Raw genomic sequence first — 18,246 nt, forward strand, 5'->3', positions numbered from 1 at the left:
CTACGGCTAGGAGAGCGGCTTAGTTTTTTTTGTTTGTATTTTTGCTGCTAAAAAAAATAAAAATAAAAGGTATTCCCAAGTTTCCTAACCTAATAAACCCTAATAACTCCGCAGTAAACACTGACCCTTCAAAAGTTCTTTTTTTAAAAAAGTTTCATTTTACTTGGAAAAGCAAAGTGGCTGCGAGGTGTTTTGAACTTTTGACTGCTGAATGCGGAAAGTTAATAAGTAATATCAATGAAACTAACTTTTAAGGAACAAACTTTCACTATGCATATCAACTTTGAATATTTTGCATTCTTCTACAACAATTTCCTCTGAAAAAATGTATACTACCAAAAATTTATGGTGAGACAATGAATCAAAGAGATCAATCAACGTATTATCACTCATCGTCAAACTCTATGCCAGCCATTGGCACCTCGGCTTTGATTTCATCCTCATCATCATCTTCATCAACTTTCATGGACGATCCTCCTTGCTTGAAATCCACTGTGAAATCGTAATCACCAACCATAGCATCCTCTGATGCAACTTGCTTGCTGACCTTCTTTCGTTTTTTCTTTTCTGCTCGCTTCTTTTTTGTGTTGAGCATTCCTTCTTCATCATAAAGCTTCTCGTTTTGCTTGCTTGCTGAGCTTTTTACCTTGGTCTTTCCTGTTTCCTCATCTTCAGCTTCCATAACTTCATCCTCGCCATTTACATTTAAATCAATGGCTACTTTGTTTTGAGCTGACGGCTGTTGATCTTCCTGTTTGGTGAAAATGAGGGATGTAGTTACATACGAATATACGATGTATTTTCCAACTAACTACCATTTTTTTCCCAAGCTTAGGAAAAAAAAAAAGTACTAAAATTAAAATGGATGGATAGAAAATACTGAATAGGAAAAGAGCTAACCTCAATCATCTGTTGATCAAAGTTCAATGGGCAATTTGGTGGAACCTCAACAGTTTGGAAATCATCAACCGATTTCAAGCTTCCAATGAAAGAAGTTTCAGTTCCATAGACCTCATCTATATTGAACTCTTTACCAAGTTTGGTAACAATCCTAGTTTCGGAATCGGGTACTTCTCCTTGATTCCTTGTTGGAGGCATTGTATAATAAGGAATTTTACCTGAAACAAAGAAAATGGACAAATATATTCACAAAACAGCTCCTTACATGTCTTCACAGAGTACTGAGAGAACCAGAGAACACAAGATCTTTTATAACTTGAGCATACCTTCATTCCAATCATACAAAACAATCCTTGCAGCTGCATCAATATCTACAATACCACCTTTCTTAAGTCTTCCCCTGACAGTGGCCACCTTGAACAGAAAGTCATCAACTGTATCGAAGCTAGGGACCTTGTATAATGTGACTAGCACTTGGGCAGGGCAAAGATTTAGGATTTCCTTCACTGCATAGAGGTAGATTGTACACACAATTAATATAGAATTCAAGATACAAAAATTAACCTGTAATGGAACTTTTTTTTGGAAAAACACTTGTACCAAAGAGCGCTGTCTTCAGTAAAGAAACAAACAAGAGTTAAAAAACAACTGAATGTCCAATATTAAAGCAATTAATGAAGTATGCACTCAACACCCAAACATAACCTATTCTCTTTTTCCAAAAGCTTCTAGGATATGTTGCAATGTCTTAGTAACTTCATTAACAAAACAAATTAGAGGATAAGATGTGGATCAATCAAAACAAGAATTAGACTATTCTTCTCTGTGAATCCAAGATTGACTGGGATAGTCTTGTTGTTTAGTTTCATAAATTGGCCCATTTGCTAAGTGTTGATAATATGTGGTAATGGGATTGACTTTTATATAAATTGGTAAGAAAATTGACGTCCATTCCCAAGGTAATGCTAGTTTAACCCATATTATTTATGTTTCTTACAAATATTCATTACCATTCAAAACCATTTGGGGAGTGGTATTAGGTGTTAACGGACAATTATAAAAAAAGAGTATCAGTTTGGAGATTGTGTTACTATGGAGTATGGACTATAGGATTTTACTTTGCTCGTTAAATTACACTTAAATTCATTTCTACTACTGCTATTTGTAACCGGCAACAAAAGAGACTGTAAGAAAATTTAGAATTTTAGACTATCAGCAAATAACCTACTCATTAGATCATGAACAATGCACCAATTACAGCAACCACCAAGTAGAGATTGAAGGTAGGAAATAGTAACCTGGTGCAATAGGATCTTCAAGCTTTTCAATTCGTTTGCAATTTCTAAGGGCTACAGTTGCATCACTCTGCCCAGATTTAAGCATAACAACTCCAGGACAGTCCATCAACTTGACATTCTTGTCCAATTGAACTTCTTGCAGAGACCTTGTTAATCCAGGAGTTGCACCAACATTAGCGACATGGCTTCTCTTCAAACTATTGATGAGACTACTCTTTCCAACATTGGGTAGCCCCACAATGCCAACAGTTATTGACTTTTTGATCTGCAAAGTCCCCAAATCAACAGAGGATGAGTGATTAAATGATAAGATGACTTGTTAACAATCACAGTACTAATGTAGGTAACATCAACTGATATACGTTGATGGATGGAAGTCTGAAAAGTTTCACGGACTTTTAAACTCTTACCTCGTGACTCCTTGAGTAATTTTTAAGCAACTTAATTAGAGTGTCTGCTCCAAGACAGTCACTGGTCTGCAAAATGTTGCTAGGTTTAGCAGCCTTTGAGGACTTCCACCCCAAGTTTGATCTTTGCTCTTGGGTACTGCACTTAAAGGCCACTGCTGGTAGTTCTTCTCTAAGATATTTTAGCCATTTTTCAACTGCTTCACGAGGTACAAGATCTGATATATAGGCAACAACTTAGAATACAGCAGATGAGTACCATAAACAAACCATATTTTTCTTCAATATGGAATAACTTAAACTTGAGGAAAAACAAGGGCAAAAAACTATCAAAATCTTCAGGCACATAATAAATTGTTATAAAACGACACCAACATGGTGTGATCCATTACCAAAACATGAGTTACTAGGCTAGGGACAAAAACAATCCCTCAATCTCAGAGGCACGTGAAAGAATGAATAAATCAAAATGAAATTCATCATATCGGCACTAAGCTTAGTTCAAATTTATGCTCATCTACCAACAACCACCACAACCCCCAAAACAATGACTATCTGCCTTGAAGATATAATTTGAACATGCATAAAGTTTTCAGAGCATCTGAAAAGCATGAAGGCAGCAGACTTAGACTTCATAATGGACAACTAGTCTTACAACAAAACATCAAGCAGATAAAAGGAAGACATACCAATTTTATTCAACAGCAAAACAAGCTTCTTACTGGGACCCGAGTTAAGAACCAATTTCTCCATATCTACACATCTAGTACCAAGGGGATCACGGGCATCAAGAACTTCCAAAATAACATCAGATGCCTCAATAACCTTGACTAGCTCCTTGTAAAACGCCCTGTCAGAATTATCTGCATGAAATCTCAAAATCATTAGTTCACTACTACAAGGAAAATCATGTGCAGGTAAGTAAATATCTGTAATTTAAGTTGTAGCAAACTCTATTGTTTTGCAAACCTCACATACCTCGGTTTTTAATGAATTCTTTGGCTGGATCTGCTTCTTTAACCTCCTCAGCAGGTTGCTCCTCAGTGTTGTCCTCAAGTAATCCTAACTTTCTTTTCCGAGCCTATAAACAAAATGGAAGCATCAGAAGATATCAGCTTACATATACATGATACCTCCCAGTTTTCACTAAAAGTACAACCGCACTTAAATATTAGACAGCCTATAGATACATAATACCTCCCACTTTTCACTAAAAGAGTAATCATGCTAAAATTTTAAACATTTTCTATAAAGACTAATCAACCAACAACGTACTCTATACAGCACATCCTTTAAAAAGGGGTGAGTCAAAAGTTCTGCTAGCGTACTATTGGAATTAGACCTGCCTAAATCAATACATTTTGGTCAACCAACAACATCAGAACGTAAGGTATCAATAGCAAATATCAAGCTAAATGATGTGCAATGACCCCCTCCCATTCTCACCATCCAATCCTCCAAAGCTCCAAATACAAAGACGCAAACACGAACTGATGGGAGGTGATGTTGGCAGGGGAAATGACTCCCCCAAGAACTTTGGGTCTAATCAAGCTGCTATGCGCATAATAAATAATACTTCATAGTACATACTCTGTTAGTGTTTTAGCCTGTGTTTAAGCATTGTTAATAGCATATCAGGATTATATTGTAAACCAATTACTTGTATACTTTCTTCAAAGGCACGTCTTTTTTCTCCCCTTCACCTTAGATATTAAATAACTACTCCTATATTATCGCTCCACAGTCAGCAACAACAACTTTTAACAAGATCAACTCTATCAAGAGACCCCCAAAAAAATTCCCAAGTAGCTAAGCTAATCAGCTAAATTACACCATATATACTACATTATTGTACTCCAAACCAATACTCCATAACAAAGCATACATCTTAATTCAAATTTTGATTACTTATGGCACTTGGTGTCACAATATAATCCATGGATTATTCCAAATACCGAAGCATAATTTCCATCAACCAATGAAAAAAACAGAGTCAATTGCTCTAGTATCATCATCAATTAATTTAAATCTATACTACTAAGATGTTGAAATAAGTAATCACATCCATAGTTCCAAACATATTCCCCAAAATTTTCCTACTATTTTAAAATCTGAATTTATATAAAATGTCTACTAAGTTCATGGCATACTTATAGAATCTAAACACCACCCTTTTTGCATAATTTTGTTTCTTAAATTTAATTTAAATGTCTAAATGTCATAACCATGTCCAATTGTCGCGTATCCAACACGGGTACTTGAGGTGAATTGAAGAGTCGAGAATAACATAACAATGACATTACATTACATAAAAATAAGTACAATATAATTACAATGAAAACCTTGAAAATTACTATCACAAAAACAAATTAAAATCACATACCCTTTCTTTACTGGCAGCCTTCTTCTGCTCCTTTTCTTCAACAACCTTAGCACGTTTAATCTCGAGAGATTTAAGCTCCTGCTCCTTAAAAGGCCAATCATTAGGAATACCAGGATCCTTTTCAATCTTACTCTTCTTATTAATTCCAAGTTTTTTTGCTTCCTTAGCTTTCTTCTTGTGATGCTCTTTCACTTTCTTTATAATCTTATACTTCTTCTTCAATGAAACCCTATTACTCTTACTCTCTGCAATAAAAATCAATCAAATAAAATCAAAGTTAGAATTTTTATCAACAACCCAGAAAATTAAGGGGTTTATGGTTTGTGGGTTAAGCTTACTTTTACTTTTCTTCACCATTTTTGGTTTTGAGAAAAAATTGAAGAGAAAAATAGTTATATAAAGGGGAAGAATGGCGGTCGTTCTGTGTGAGAAAGACAGAGAGAGAAGGGTTAGGGGTTAGGGTTTATGGATTCACAAGTAGGGGAGAGTGAGAATTGGCCCGATTTGTCAAAATTCGGGTCTAATTCTATTGGATTGAACATGAATTCAACATTGGGCTTTAAGGGTCCATTTTAGTGATTTTTTTTTTTTTTTTTTTTTTTTTTTTTTTTTTTTGTTCAATAGAAAGATACACGAATACAATTAGGTTTGTAAGATAGTAACTTCGATTGAAAAGAGGCTAAAATATGATTTAATGGATAAAAAACACCATATGACACCATTACAATCACGAATTATCATATTTGTTACTGCATAATTCTAAACAACAGACCCATCATAATATAGATTTAATATTCTTGGTAAGGGAGAGTCTCAATAACCTAAATTAGCTCTTTAGGAAGGGTAAGAAAAAAGTTCTGTATAGAAATATTCGTACTCCGTATATCGATATGAGTCTATAATTGCCATACAATGTGATCGACAAAAGCCTTTTGAAAGATAAACGATGAATTAAATGGTTTGCTCATGTGCCTCCTTGGGAGTTGGGTAGTAATATTTGATTTGCTGATTTTTCCTGTTTCCATTAGCTCTGTAATGTTGAATGATTTGCTTTCTTTAAGTAATGATATTTGAGCTGCCCTTTTGGGGCTTTAATCAGGAAAAAAAAGGGTTTATGTTTGAAGTTAATTCATTGTTCCATATACTCCATAAAAGGCAAATAAAATTTGATAAACGAATGTGGAAAATGGATTTTAATGACCTAAAGATTACTACCACAAAACAAATTAAAATTTTTTATTTAAAACCTTAGAAATTTAAGTACTTTTATACTGCATTTTACACCACATATTTTGATGTAGATTAAAAATGCAACAAATTCAATTTCAAATCTCTTGTTTTCTTTTATATCTCCTAGGAAAACAAAACTTATTCAAATAGGATTGGTTTTTTTTTTTAAAGGCACATTTGCTATTTGGTCCATTTTGATCATATATTAATGTATACATGAAGTAAAAATATATGTAACTAGACCTGTTAATTCATGATCCAACCCAATCTGACTCAATTTTTAACCCTTTTTATTAAGAGAAAACATGAACCCGACCCATCCTAAACAACTTAAAATTGACCCAAACCCGACCCGTTAATCTGAATTGACAGGTCTATATGACTGACTATACGTAACTAACCAATAAAAAACAGAGAGAGTAATCACCAAATTCCAATTCCAGCTTGCGAAAAGGGCCCAAGAGGACTAATGATTTACCTCCAAGGATTGTAGATATCATGGTCCACTCTCTCTGCCATTCTTCATCTTTGCAAAACCAGTCAAAAACTCAGCCCATTCCTTCCTTCCTTCCTTCCTTCTAACACTGTGAATTCATGAGAATTAACCTCCAGGTATCATCTAATTTCCCATTTTCTCATCCTTAAATCCCTAAATCCCACTTCAATTACGCCTTTTTTTAGAATTTTATGCCATTTCTTTGAAAATTAATGAATATGTTGTCTGTTTAGGTATTGATTTTTGTTTGTTTATGATTGATTTTCAGTAGATTCAAGCATAAACGAAGTTCTTGTTTTCGTATTTGATTGGGAGAATAAAATGTATTGAGCATTTGGGTGAGATTGAAGCTGTAGAAAAATGGCGGAATGTGGGACTGTGTCATCGAGTTTCAAGCTGCTATTGCAAACAAATGGGTCTTGGCTCAAACCCCAGAATTCATACCCCAAAAATTTCCCAAGGTGATTGTTCTTCCTCCCAATTTCGTTTTAATTTTCATGTTGGTATGATAATATTGTTCATTTTGGTTGTTATTCTGTGGTTGCTAGAACTGTAGTGTTGTTATTTTGTCGAATCGAAGAAATTGATATAATGTGGGTTCTTTGCACTTCATCATTTGACAAAATGCTGCCTGTTTATGATGTGGAAGCATTTGCAATGGGTGTGTAACATAACTTTGTGGAGTCATGTCCATAAATATTGCTCTAATATTGCCTGTTTATGGATATGTAGCTCCCAAAAATGCCTATTGGAAGTACGAGGTTTAGCTTCAGCAATGATGTTAGGGACTTTTGGATGTGTTGATTGGAATATTATGATGGATTCTTGGGTTGAAAACTTTGGGAACTTAGCATCTTGAGAAATTTGTTACTTACAATTTTCGTATTCTTTGTTTTGAAGCTTCATTTATCTTATGTTAATGACAACCCCTTTTAGGCTTGCTCTCTATAATTTCATATTCCATATGTTACTGACTGTCATTCCAATTTTGTCACTAACACTTTCTAGAAGTCATCTCTGTTGTACTGATCGAAGCAATTTGCAAGGCATGTTTTATTGCCTTCTGCTATTTCGTTCTCGAAAAAGAACATTCTTTACCGAGGCTTCTGCTTTGGAGTAGGAATTTTTTGTTAGTGTTTTCGTGTATAAGTTTAAAGGACAAACTGTCATAGGCATGACCTGGTGTAATTCTGTAGAAGTATGTCAACTATGCACTTATTTGATCTGCGCATTTCATGTTAATTACAAATTAACTTAATTTGTGGGGTGACAACTTTTAATATTTTTCTCTGCAGAGATTATATCATTATATGTCCGCAAAAGTACCTCTATGGAGGTTTTGACAACTTCTAATATTTTTCTCAGCAGAAATTGTAGGTCTGCATCACTTCCTTTATGGAGAGTCAGCAAGCGTAGTACTATGTCTGTTTCAGTTACTTTCAGAACTCCTGTTTCTAGTGGAAGTCCCATGAGGTGTAGCTGCTTGGGAACTATGATAGACTTCGAGAGTGCTGCTGTGTCTAGCTGGGTTCCTGTCATTGACCAAGTGCTTCTGACTGCTAGCATATTCTTTGCTTATATGGCTGGAGTCATTCCTTCTGGGGACTCTTATATAAGATCCCAAAAGAACAAGTCAAATGACCTGCTGCTCCCTGAAAGTCCCATCTTTTTTGGTAGGTAAGCTTACTGTACTTAAAGTTTGATTTTCTTTACCATACATCTTCTATTGTACAATTGCAGTTTGCACTGTCTTAATTTATGAAGATATGTGCTAAATTTTCTTGTTCTAGTTCTGCTCTTCCTTTTTCTAATTATTTATATTTAAATTTTGCAGTACAACAGAAAAGGAAGATCAGCATGGTTGTCATTGTTTCCTGGGATGCAGTGAAAGGGAAAATCACAAAGTCTCTTCTTGCTATTGAAAATGGTGTTAGTGTGGAAGAAAATACCAAAGAATATGAATTAGATCGTGCAAAAAGGCCTCTTAATTTGTATGCCGTTGCTATTGGTCCCAGATTCAGGTTGCTTTTGTCTTTGGTTGAGCAACTTGAGAAAATGGTGGGCACAGGTTCTTTATGTGCTATCAGCTTGTTTCCTTGTTGTCAGTTTAGTTTCCGTCGTGAAATATATTATCAGACATTGGACACTTGAAACATGAAACATGTGCATCTAATGTAGAGGATTGTAATTATATTGAGAAATTGCACGAAAATATCTGTCTTTTTGTCAGGGGTGAAGCTGCATGTATCTTGCCCTCCCCATACTCTTGGGATCCATGCTTTGTATATACGTAGTATGTATATATATATATTAAGGTTTAAGCATGAGACAACTAAGCGAACTATTTTTTTCCCTTTGCTGTGAGTTTACAACTCCTCTGTAGCTCTTTTATACTTTTCCTGCTCCAGAAATCATTTTTCTTTAATACGAATCCCTTATTAATTACGATTATAGCTCCTAGGGGCATCTTACCTTGGCTTATTTCTGAAATTAATTGGCAAGAACATTGTTTTTTCACTGTGAATTAAGGTCTAGGTCACATGGTATCATGGGGTAAACCAAATATGAAAATTTAAAAACTAAGAATATCATTACACTGTATTTTTTTTCACAAGTATCCATTACTGCCGATTACCACTGTAGAGTTTGGTATTGAGTGGTAGTGGATGTTTACGAAGATATCATGTGATAACTTGTTTCATATAGTGAATTGATTTTGCCTAGTTAATCTCCTTTGTCAACCTTTAATTATGTTGATTTTGTTTCTTCTTTCTTGCTCAAGTTTCTCCATTGTCTGGACAGGTTAATGAAATTCCAGACACATCAATGGCTATGGAAAGGAAGGAATGGCTGGGTTTATTTTCCTCTACAGTAAAGAAGGCTTGTCAATCAGCTTTGTTTTCTTGGATGGAAAAGGAGTTCAGCGTAGAAAATTGCAAGCCTGACAAGGTATTTTTTGAACAGATTGCTTATGATGTCAAAGTAGTTACATTTGAGATATCAACATTATTCTTTGCTCTGTTTTTGTGTAGGAGCTTTTGCTGTCTATGTCAGAGAAGTTGAGAGGAGAAGATATCATCTTAGGAGATTTTAGAAAATCCGGCAAGATGGATCTTTTTGCAGATTTGATAGGTTTTTTCAGATATGGTTGCTTTAGGTAAGTTTGTTTATGGTTGTTGGGGTGCTCTAGCTGATTATTTGTCTAAATTGATTCATTTGGTAGAATGGAGTGTACACTCACTATAATGCTTTCAGCAGTATATATTGTTCTTTCTCTTTAATAAAGAGAAAAAGGACTTTACCTTACATTTTGCATATCTGGTTTCTGATCAATTAAACTGAATCATCTTTCTGCAACAAACTATTTTTATTATGCACTATTTCTTTGTTTGACTTTTGAGGTATATAATGTTCAAAATACTGATTTTCATAGAAGTATGACATTCAGTTGTAGATTGCTAGAACTCATTAAGTCATTCTAAGCAAGAAAAATTGTAGACGAACTGATAGATTGTTTTACTATTGATGCTATTATATAACCAGTGGAGGTAATACAACCTAGACCTCAGGGTGCTGATTATTAGAATGGAGGTAATACAACCTAGACCTTTATTAGAAGGGTTGGGCTGGTTGATTCCCTACTTGTTCTTGCTTGAGATTTATGGACTTGCTTCCTGTACCTTTTGAGGGTTTTCTAACTTAGTACTGAGTTTTATAAAGCACTGATATTGTTGAAGTTCCCCTTTACCCTTTTCATCTGTGTCAAGTCTGTCAACATTTGTGTATTGATCATCCTAGGGACCTACATTTTATGTAGCTTGCCAAATATTTCTGTCCTTTGAATATACCTGTAAAACTTTAAAGGTTTGCAAATTGAAAAAACTAGGTACTGGCTGATGTTCTTATACTGCTTAAAAGGGCACTAAAAAAGCAGCAGGCTAATTGTAAGCATTGCCACTTTATAAGGGGAAATTTTTAACTTGGGTTTTGGTGGTTTGGCATTAGGAACAAGGTAGGTAGACAAAGTTTTATCTTGTAATGTCACCACTAGAGACTCTATAAGGATAGTTAATTGGAAGAAGTTGGTGATTCAACGAAGAATGAGCCAAAAATGGGGAATTGCGTGCAAATGCTACGGGATGGAAATGGGGGAAAGTCTACAATCCCTAGGTTTGATCAGATACAATTTGAAGGATTTTGGAGGTTCACTGATCAGGGTTTAAAGGAAGAACTTTATAAGTTTCCAAAAATGGAAGATACAGACCAAGAAATTGAATTTCAATTATGGCCTAGTTTTTGAAGTGCTTTTATCTTGTAATGCTATTCTAGGTTCTTGGTGAATATATTTTGTAATAAAAATGCTAGTCTGGAAAATGTTATGGACATCAATTTTGCCTATTATGTTGCTCCCTCAAAATTTATCTAAAAGGAAATAGAAGATGATGTGCACCTTTTGCAGATTTAACTATTTACTTCTCTAGTAACTAGTAAGTTAAATGTTGTAACTTGAACAATAGTAAGATTACAATTGTTGTTATTCTTACTGAAATATGTTGATTTATACCCACATCTTATCTCTCTCGCCTCCTATGTTACTTTGCCTCAGCCTCCCCTTTCTCAATCTCTCTTTTTCTACTGAGAAACCATGCACAAAATGTGGCTTGATTTGGCTACTAAATTACCCCTCAATGGCCAATGCCAGTGCTTCTAGACTGGGTGTGGCTCCACCCCCTTCAAGCCTTCTCTCATTCTCTTTAACTGCTTTGCTTCTGCCTTCCCTTCTTGCTTGAAATTATTCATTTTTTGTACATTGGCCTTGATCATGATGGTTATTGGACTGTGTTGTTAGGGATGGGAAGGATGGCCATGGGCTGCAGATTTGTGAGTGGTCGTATGGTGAGGTCACTGAGGTGTGGTTTTAATTGGTGCTGATGATGGTTATGGGGTTAAAAAATTCCATCTGTTCTTTTTAAGTTCATATCTTTGATTTCCTCTGTTAAGGTAATAAATTATATGAGGAGGGAAGAGGTTTTCAAAACAGGTGACATGGATACTTAGATTGAAATGAAGGGAAAATGTATTTCAACAAGCACGTAGAATTTGAATAGGATTCTTAGTCTCTCCATCTGTTTGAACGAGCACATAGAAGATAGAACAGCTTCTAGCATCCTTTGTGCCTATAGTTTCCGAAAGCCAAAATAATTGACAAAAACCCTGAACTTAGGTATATTGGTCTGAAAAGTTTTCTTCTGAGCATATCTGTAAGTCTGTGACTGCTATATAGAGTAAGGCCTATACGTATTCCGTTTCTTTTTAGTTGATACATTTCAACTTTAGCATTATTTACACACTCCCCTTTGACCATCTTTTGTGATTTATACATAATGAAAAGTATAGTCATGCAGGGTCTTGTAAGATTTGTCTTGATACATGATTTCAGTATATCAACTTTCTATAATTTTTTCTTATTGGTAATTAAAATATCAGTGGTTGATTTTTTGTATTGGATGTAACTAAAGAATTGTGTCAGCTGAAAAGAACTGGAGGACTTGTGACATAACTTAATACCTCTATTCTGTGTCTAACGAAATTCTTCACTTTTCAATATATGTGTTTAGTATTTCAAGTACAGGTATATTGTGACCCTTTTCTCCAATTACCTCAAAACCTTATGCACTTTAGTGTAAGCCTATATGTACTAAAGATTTATTGTGGTAATCCTTCTGTGAATGCTAGCAGTTGCCTTAGATGTTAAAAAGCTTCAACTGCAGGTTTATTTGTACACAGAATTAGTTATTGGATTTGGATATATCCTTTCTCGGTCTTTTAAATCACCTCTACCCATAATTTTTTGGTCAAAATGAGCTCCTTACTTCTGATAAGCTGTTACAACTTTTTATTTTCCCATGTTCTTACATGATGACATATACTAAAAATTAAAGTGAAATTTCCGCCTTCTGTTGATGCCAGCCTCATCCTTTAACTGCTCTTTATGATAGTTTATTTATTGTAGTTCAAGTCTCATTTCACATCAGGTTGAATAAATCCTTTAAATCCAACTCCAGTGAAGAGTATGTGGTTTTTTCTTGCCCTGTCTAGTTTAAGAGAATGGGGTTTTCTTTCTTTATATTTAGGTTGCTCTAAACTATTATGGAAACTTGGTCTTTTCTGTCTTTATGTTTTGTTTTCCATACTTATTGTCCCTCTCTTTGAGCAGTCTCAATATTCAAGATCTAATTTGCAATGAATAAGTAAAATTGATGTTCATGACGTACTTACTCTACCTGGAAGGCTGAAATATGCTTCTACGATAATATTTTATACTAAAAGGTTTTACTCAAGTATTTTGAGCTTTGATTGAATTTATCTTACAGGTGCTCTTTTCATTCATAGTTTACAGTGGGTCATGGGCACAACATTCCATTCTGTGAGGTTATAGGTGTCATTTCACATGTTACAATAAATGAGAATTTTTAATTTGAAGGAAATGAACAGATATAAAGAATAATGCCCCACCAGTGACTGTCTACTACTCCCTCCGTCCCTTAATTATATGGTACTTCTAGCATTTATTCCTCACATAATAAAAAGAAGTAGGCATCTAATTAAGGGACGGAGGGAGTAACATTTTCTATACTATAACTTCTGGTGACTCACATTTATAGAGTTTAGGAATCTTACTTACATAGAAATGTAGAATTGTTCAGGTCTTTTTACCATTTCTCTTCTTCTCTTTGTTGATTTTTCTTTATGGCGATACGCTCACAAACCCCCAAATTGAAGTTTTATCACTTGACACGGATCTGCCTTTTTTGTTGCAGGGAATGTAGCTACTATGATCATAATGTTTATCCCTTACATGGAGGTGCTATATTGGAAGATCTAATTATTACCCTTGCTGATGCAATATCAAGTATATATTTGGAGGTTATATCTGTAGACAGTGACATTTCTGAAAAGATTAGTAACTTTGGGCTGTCCATGTGTACTTTGTCGACCAGAGATTTGCAGAAATTAAGAAATGAGGTATCCCCCTCTTCATGTTCTTCATTTCCTTTTCCCTGCTAACAGTCTTGGAATGATCAGTGTCTCAAAAGTCAAAAGAGGAGAATTAGGAGCAACTATCATTTCGGTGATCAGCCTTTATCAAAGGAAGGACCACCTGTGTTTACATTCTTGTGTTCCAGATCTATACATTGAAATATATGTATATAATCATTCATATATGTGTTCGTTTCACTTTGATATCCTGGGACTTCAGGTCTTATTACTACGTATTTTGACTGTTGCCTATGACCAAAATTGTCTCCAATCTGTTTTAAAATCCATCACTTGTAAAACTAAGAATCCCCTGAAACTGAATCAGATTATTTCTTCTTGTTCCATCAGTGATGCAATGTTGATCTAAGTTAACATAGTGAGTAGCATTGTAGAAATGTAATCGTTATAAGAAGCTGAGGCATAGTACACTACCTTCTCTATTCTACAATTGCCCTCTTGTTAAGCTTTGTCACTCTTTAGATGCAAATTGAGAACACTAGTTGGGGGTGGACTAAAGAGTGGTAAAATGTGTGAAAAAAATTAGTAAGAGATAGTTTGGGAATTTTGAGAGATATAGGATTGATGTTGTTTCAGGAGAATATTGGTCTTTATCACATAGGGTGGTTTTTCTAAAAACCAAAGTAGGTAACATGTAGTAATAAGTTCACATCTTGAATTTTGAGACATCCTACAACTAATTTAACAATTTCATAAGTTCTTAATCCACAAAAAAAAAAAAAAAAAAAAAAAAAAAAAAAAAAAAAAAAAAAAAAAAATCATGTTGACTCTCAACCTTTTCCTCTAACCTTAAAACTTTGAGCTTTTACTTAATTATGGGATGAAGGTTTGAGAGTGACAGGGAGTATACATGAGGATGGTTTAGGGACAGAGGATATATTTTGTTTTGCAATATCCTTTTCATATAATTTTCCCACAAATTGATTTACCAAACTTGATCTAGTATTGAAAGCTATAAAGTGATTAGTCAATTACCTTTCTTCTATTTTTTTCCTTAAAAATCTGATGTGAGTATTAGAAGTAGTGTTTTTCATAACCTTGTATTTAATTCCTGCTCCCCTTCATTGATTTTCTTTGTAGATTTTGTCTTCTATCCAGCTTCCTTTCATGAATTATGACTCAATTTGTGTGAAGTACCTCAAATGTTCAGTATTGATGCTAATATGGCTGTCAAAGTAACATTTTGTTCCTTTCAGTCTCTAGAAAGAGCTCCATTGTCTTGGAATAGGAAGTAAATAGAAAAGTTGAAAAACAGCAGCAATGTATCAATTGCTCCATAAATTTAGCAGTTCTGCCCCCTGACTCTTTGAATTGGATTTATGGTGTAAGGTAGCTATGCGTGAGTGGATTCACCAGAACTTTGGAGAAATTGTATTAATGTATGAGGATCGATTCAACCTGCGGGTACTAAATACTGAACCTTATCGTGAGTCGGCTGAGACACTCAAGGAAAGTCATAGTTGGTGGAGGAGACTTACTCTGAAGAAATCTGTACATGTGCAGTCCTCACTACGCTGTTCTGTAGTCAGTACCTTCTCTTTGACTTTAAAGCGCACAAGGGAACTAAGGGCCCTAAAAGGATGGTATGTTCCCTTCCCCCCCAAGTTCTTATTTTCCAAATATGTGGAAACTATAATTATGGTACTCTTAATATTGCATGAAATGGCTTAAAAGTTGCACCAAGCACATATATTGAAGTTAGGGCAGTATCTTTGTAATCAGTCTCCTGTTTGAAAGTCTAGCCTTTTGTCCATTCATCCTATTAATGCATGCCTATTTAAACTATGGAATAGCAAGAGTAAGGCCCTGTTCTCTTCACCTTATTTTTGCCAAACTGAAATTATTTTTATTGAATTGAAATTATTTTTGCTGAACTGAAATTAACTTTATACTGATTAAAACTTATTTTTTTACTGATTCCCTATTATATTTGATCTTTAAAGTTATTGATTTTTATTGCTTAAAAATTATTTTTCCTGAATTGAAATTATATTTTAAAGTGAAGAGTATAGGGCCTAATAGTGCTATTGGATGTGCAAACAAAAATTATATTCCCTTCGTCTCAGAATGTTTGGAACGTTGGACTTTTTTCACTATTCATGTATTAGCTTTGACCATATTTTTTTTACTAACATAATAAAAACATATTTTATCATAAAATATGTTGTTAGATAGGTATTAATATAAAATTTCATAATACTTCCTCCATTTCTTTTTAGTTGCAACACTTTCCTATTTAGGAAATTGTTAATTAGTTGCAACACTTTCTATTTTTGATATTTATATCTCTCTCCTATCCACATGGGTCCCTTCTTTTTTTTCACTCTATCTTTCTCCTCTTCAAAAATTGCCTAGGAGAATGTGGAAAAAAAAAAGTGTTGCTACTAAAAAAAAGGAGGAATTATAATTTTTAAAATAGTTTTCATTAATATTTATTCATATAAAAATAAAGTTAAACTAGTGCATTGGCATGTGTGCAAAGTTGACTGTGTCAGATTATGAGACAGAGGGAATATGAAGATAAGAACCGGTACTTTTTTGTAATTGCTTGTGGTGGATTTGTAGTACAGAAAACTAGAAAAGTGTGGTGAATAACTAATTTTGGTGCCGAGTGCTCTTGCTCTATCTTTGAATTGGCTTAGCATGCACGCATATAAAGAATTGCAAACTAGACTGTGGTCTTGGATTTAGGTTGCTTTGATTCTTTAATTGCTATCTGGAGATAAGTAGATTACAAGCTTACAGCTACTGAGATAAAAAATTTGTTTCAAAGGTTCATAGAAAACTTTGAATTATGTAACTCTATGATACCTGGAAGGAATGAAGGATATGCTGTAGTTTATTCTAGAAGCTTCTGACTGTAGTATGGAGGAAGCCATCTACTCATGTGCTTTTTGACAATTGATGTCTAGTAAAAGTGCAAGGGAGACACTGATTCTTTTGGTCTTAGCTGAATCTGAGGTGTCTTGAACTGTGCAACTTAATATCAAGTATCAACCTTTTGTCTTATGCCATTTTGCCATTCCATTGCTTCTGTATGAGGCATCTATTTAGAGAAGTCACATCTACAACTATGCCAGCCATAGGATTTGTACCTTTGGGAGTTTTTTTTTTTTTTTTTTTTTTGGGGGGGGGGGGGGGGGGGAGGGGGGTAATTAGGAAGGACTTAGAATATTACATTTCATACTTGTTTTCGAGTTATGGTATATGTTCTTGTCTCAAGTTGGATCTTGGGTGGTTTGTTCAAACTTTGTAGCATTTTTCTGATAGCTTTGTGGCAAACCGTTTTATTATGGGGCAAATTAACTAGAACAAAGAAGTCTTGAACTTTCCTTTTATTTTACTGATTGCATGAGGATTTTTTTTTTTTTTTTTTTTTTTTTTTTTTTTTTTTTTTTTTTTTTTTTTTTTATCCTGACGTTAATATTCCTACAAATCTTTTGATTTCAGGAAGTACTACTTCAGCCTCATACTCGAGTTGTCTGACATTGCAGTGCCGATGGTGAAAGTAATAGTTTCTCAGGTTCGCAATGCCATCTCTTTCTTCCTTGTTAGCTTGATTGGACGGTCTGTAGGACTTGTATATACCGGAATAAGGCAATCTCTACGGTGGAAGTAAAGATGATCTCTGGAACTCCCTCATCTCATTCTCCAATTTTGCTTTGTACCTTTGTTAGCTAGTAATATACACTTGAGTGGATGGATTATATAGGACAAAGCAACCTTGCTACTCCAATCCAGTGATTCTTTTCTGGGCTAGTCCTAAGTTTAGCCCAGCCCAGTTGTTTCAGCCCATTCTTTTTTTGGTAATTGTTGGGCCTTGAAAATTATTATTTGTTGTTTTGAGCAGGTCTTTTGTCATTTTTGGTGGTATATTATTACAGCACCCCTTTATTCAATCGATTAATCCCTTTATTATCATTTCTGTAAATTTATTTTTGCATTTAATGAGAAGATTGAACTTTGCACCATATAATTTTATGTACATTGTACTATGTACATTTATGTTCATTGTCTTATCTTTTTATTATCAACGAGTAGTCAAGGTTGGAGGATCAAAACCTACTAAGGATCTGTTCTCTTCAGCTTATTTTCAGTTCAGTTCATCTTAGCTCTAATAAGTTCAGTTCAGTTCATAACTTCTGTCTCTTATGAAATATTCAATTCAATTCAATTCAGTTTAATTCAGTTTCAATAAGTTCAGTTCAGTCAATTAGAACAGGCCCTAAAAGATTCAAGGGGGGGGGGGGGGGTTCCTTTTAGTCCTTCCCTCCACTCCCAAAGGGCATTTCTTACCTTATTATAAAATGGGTAATGTTATACATAGCCCTTAGGGCAAAGCTATATATAAGCATTAAAAACACTCTTGGAAATTGTATAAAATTAGGAATTTATGGAAAATATCTTCAATTTAAAACAAATGCAGAATTAGTTTGAGATTATGTATATAGTGATGAAGTTGAAAATTTGGAT

General features: G+C 34.4%; 2 protein-coding genes across 5 annotated transcripts; one reads left to right on the forward strand and one right to left on the reverse strand.

The window, feature by feature from the left end:
- Positions 1 to 229: 229 nt before the first annotated feature.
- LOC145570341 (guanine nucleotide-binding protein-like NSN1) lies at positions 230 to 5,454 on the reverse strand. Its single transcript, XM_081629386.1, has 9 exons — positions 5,327 to 5,454; positions 4,989 to 5,233; positions 3,584 to 3,686; positions 3,295 to 3,468; positions 2,609 to 2,823; positions 2,199 to 2,463; positions 1,227 to 1,406; positions 901 to 1,118; positions 230 to 751 (listed from the first exon to the last, which is right to left on the reverse strand). Exons 1-9 carry the CDS (start codon positions 5,343 to 5,345, stop codon positions 386 to 388), a joined length of 1,785 nt encoding a protein of 594 aa, XP_081485512.1. The 5' UTR covers positions 5,346 to 5,454; the 3' UTR covers positions 230 to 385.
- Positions 5,455 to 6,696: 1,242 nt separating this feature from the next.
- Positions 6,697 to 17,749, forward strand: LOC145570342 (uncharacterized). Of its 4 annotated transcripts, none has more exons than XM_081629387.1 (9): positions 6,697 to 6,830; positions 6,983 to 7,175; positions 8,080 to 8,387; positions 8,549 to 8,772; positions 9,517 to 9,663; positions 9,747 to 9,871; positions 13,536 to 13,740; positions 15,103 to 15,356; positions 17,224 to 17,749. In XM_081629387.1, exons 2-9 carry the CDS (start codon positions 7,075 to 7,077, stop codon positions 17,390 to 17,392), a joined length of 1,533 nt encoding a protein of 510 aa, XP_081485513.1. In that variant the 5' UTR covers positions 6,697 to 6,830; positions 6,983 to 7,074; the 3' UTR covers positions 17,393 to 17,749. The 4 variants fall into 4 exon arrangements, with proteins under 4 accessions (XP_081485513.1, XP_081485515.1, XP_081485516.1 ...); XM_081629389.1 differs by having other exon boundaries at positions 8,083 to 8,387; XM_081629388.1 differs by having other exon boundaries at positions 6,707 to 6,830; positions 6,986 to 7,175.
- The last annotated feature ends 497 nt before the right edge of the window (positions 17,750 to 18,246 follow it).

This window comes from Chenopodium album, chromosome 12 (assembly GCF_948465745.1).
Source record: "Chenopodium album chromosome 12, dcCheAlbu1.1, whole genome shotgun sequence".
Classification (NCBI taxonomy): Eukaryota; Viridiplantae; Streptophyta; class Magnoliopsida; order Caryophyllales; family Amaranthaceae; genus Chenopodium; species Chenopodium album.

Bases quoted from the DNA above. Each gene is read 5' to 3' on its own strand.
- LOC145570341 (XM_081629386.1), bottom strand. The intron at 3,687-4,988 runs GTATGTGATTTT...TTTTGTTTATAG, and splicing joins AGGCTGCCAGTAAAGAAAGG to GCTCGGAAAAGAAAGTTAGG. The intron at 2,824-3,294 runs GTATGTCTTCCT...CCTATATATCAG, and splicing joins TTTGCTGTTGAATAAAATTG to ATCTTGTACCTCGTGAAGCA.
- LOC145570342 (XM_081629387.1), top strand. From the start codon at position 7,075: ATGGCGGAATGTGGGACTGTGTCATCGAGTTTCAAGCTGCTATTGCAA. The intron at 8,773-9,516 runs GTGGGCACAGGT...TTGTCTGGACAG, and splicing joins TTGAGCAACTTGAGAAAATG to GTTAATGAAATTCCAGACAC. The intron at 9,664-9,746 runs GTATTTTTTGAA...GTTTTTGTGTAG, and splicing joins AAAATTGCAAGCCTGACAAG to GAGCTTTTGCTGTCTATGTC.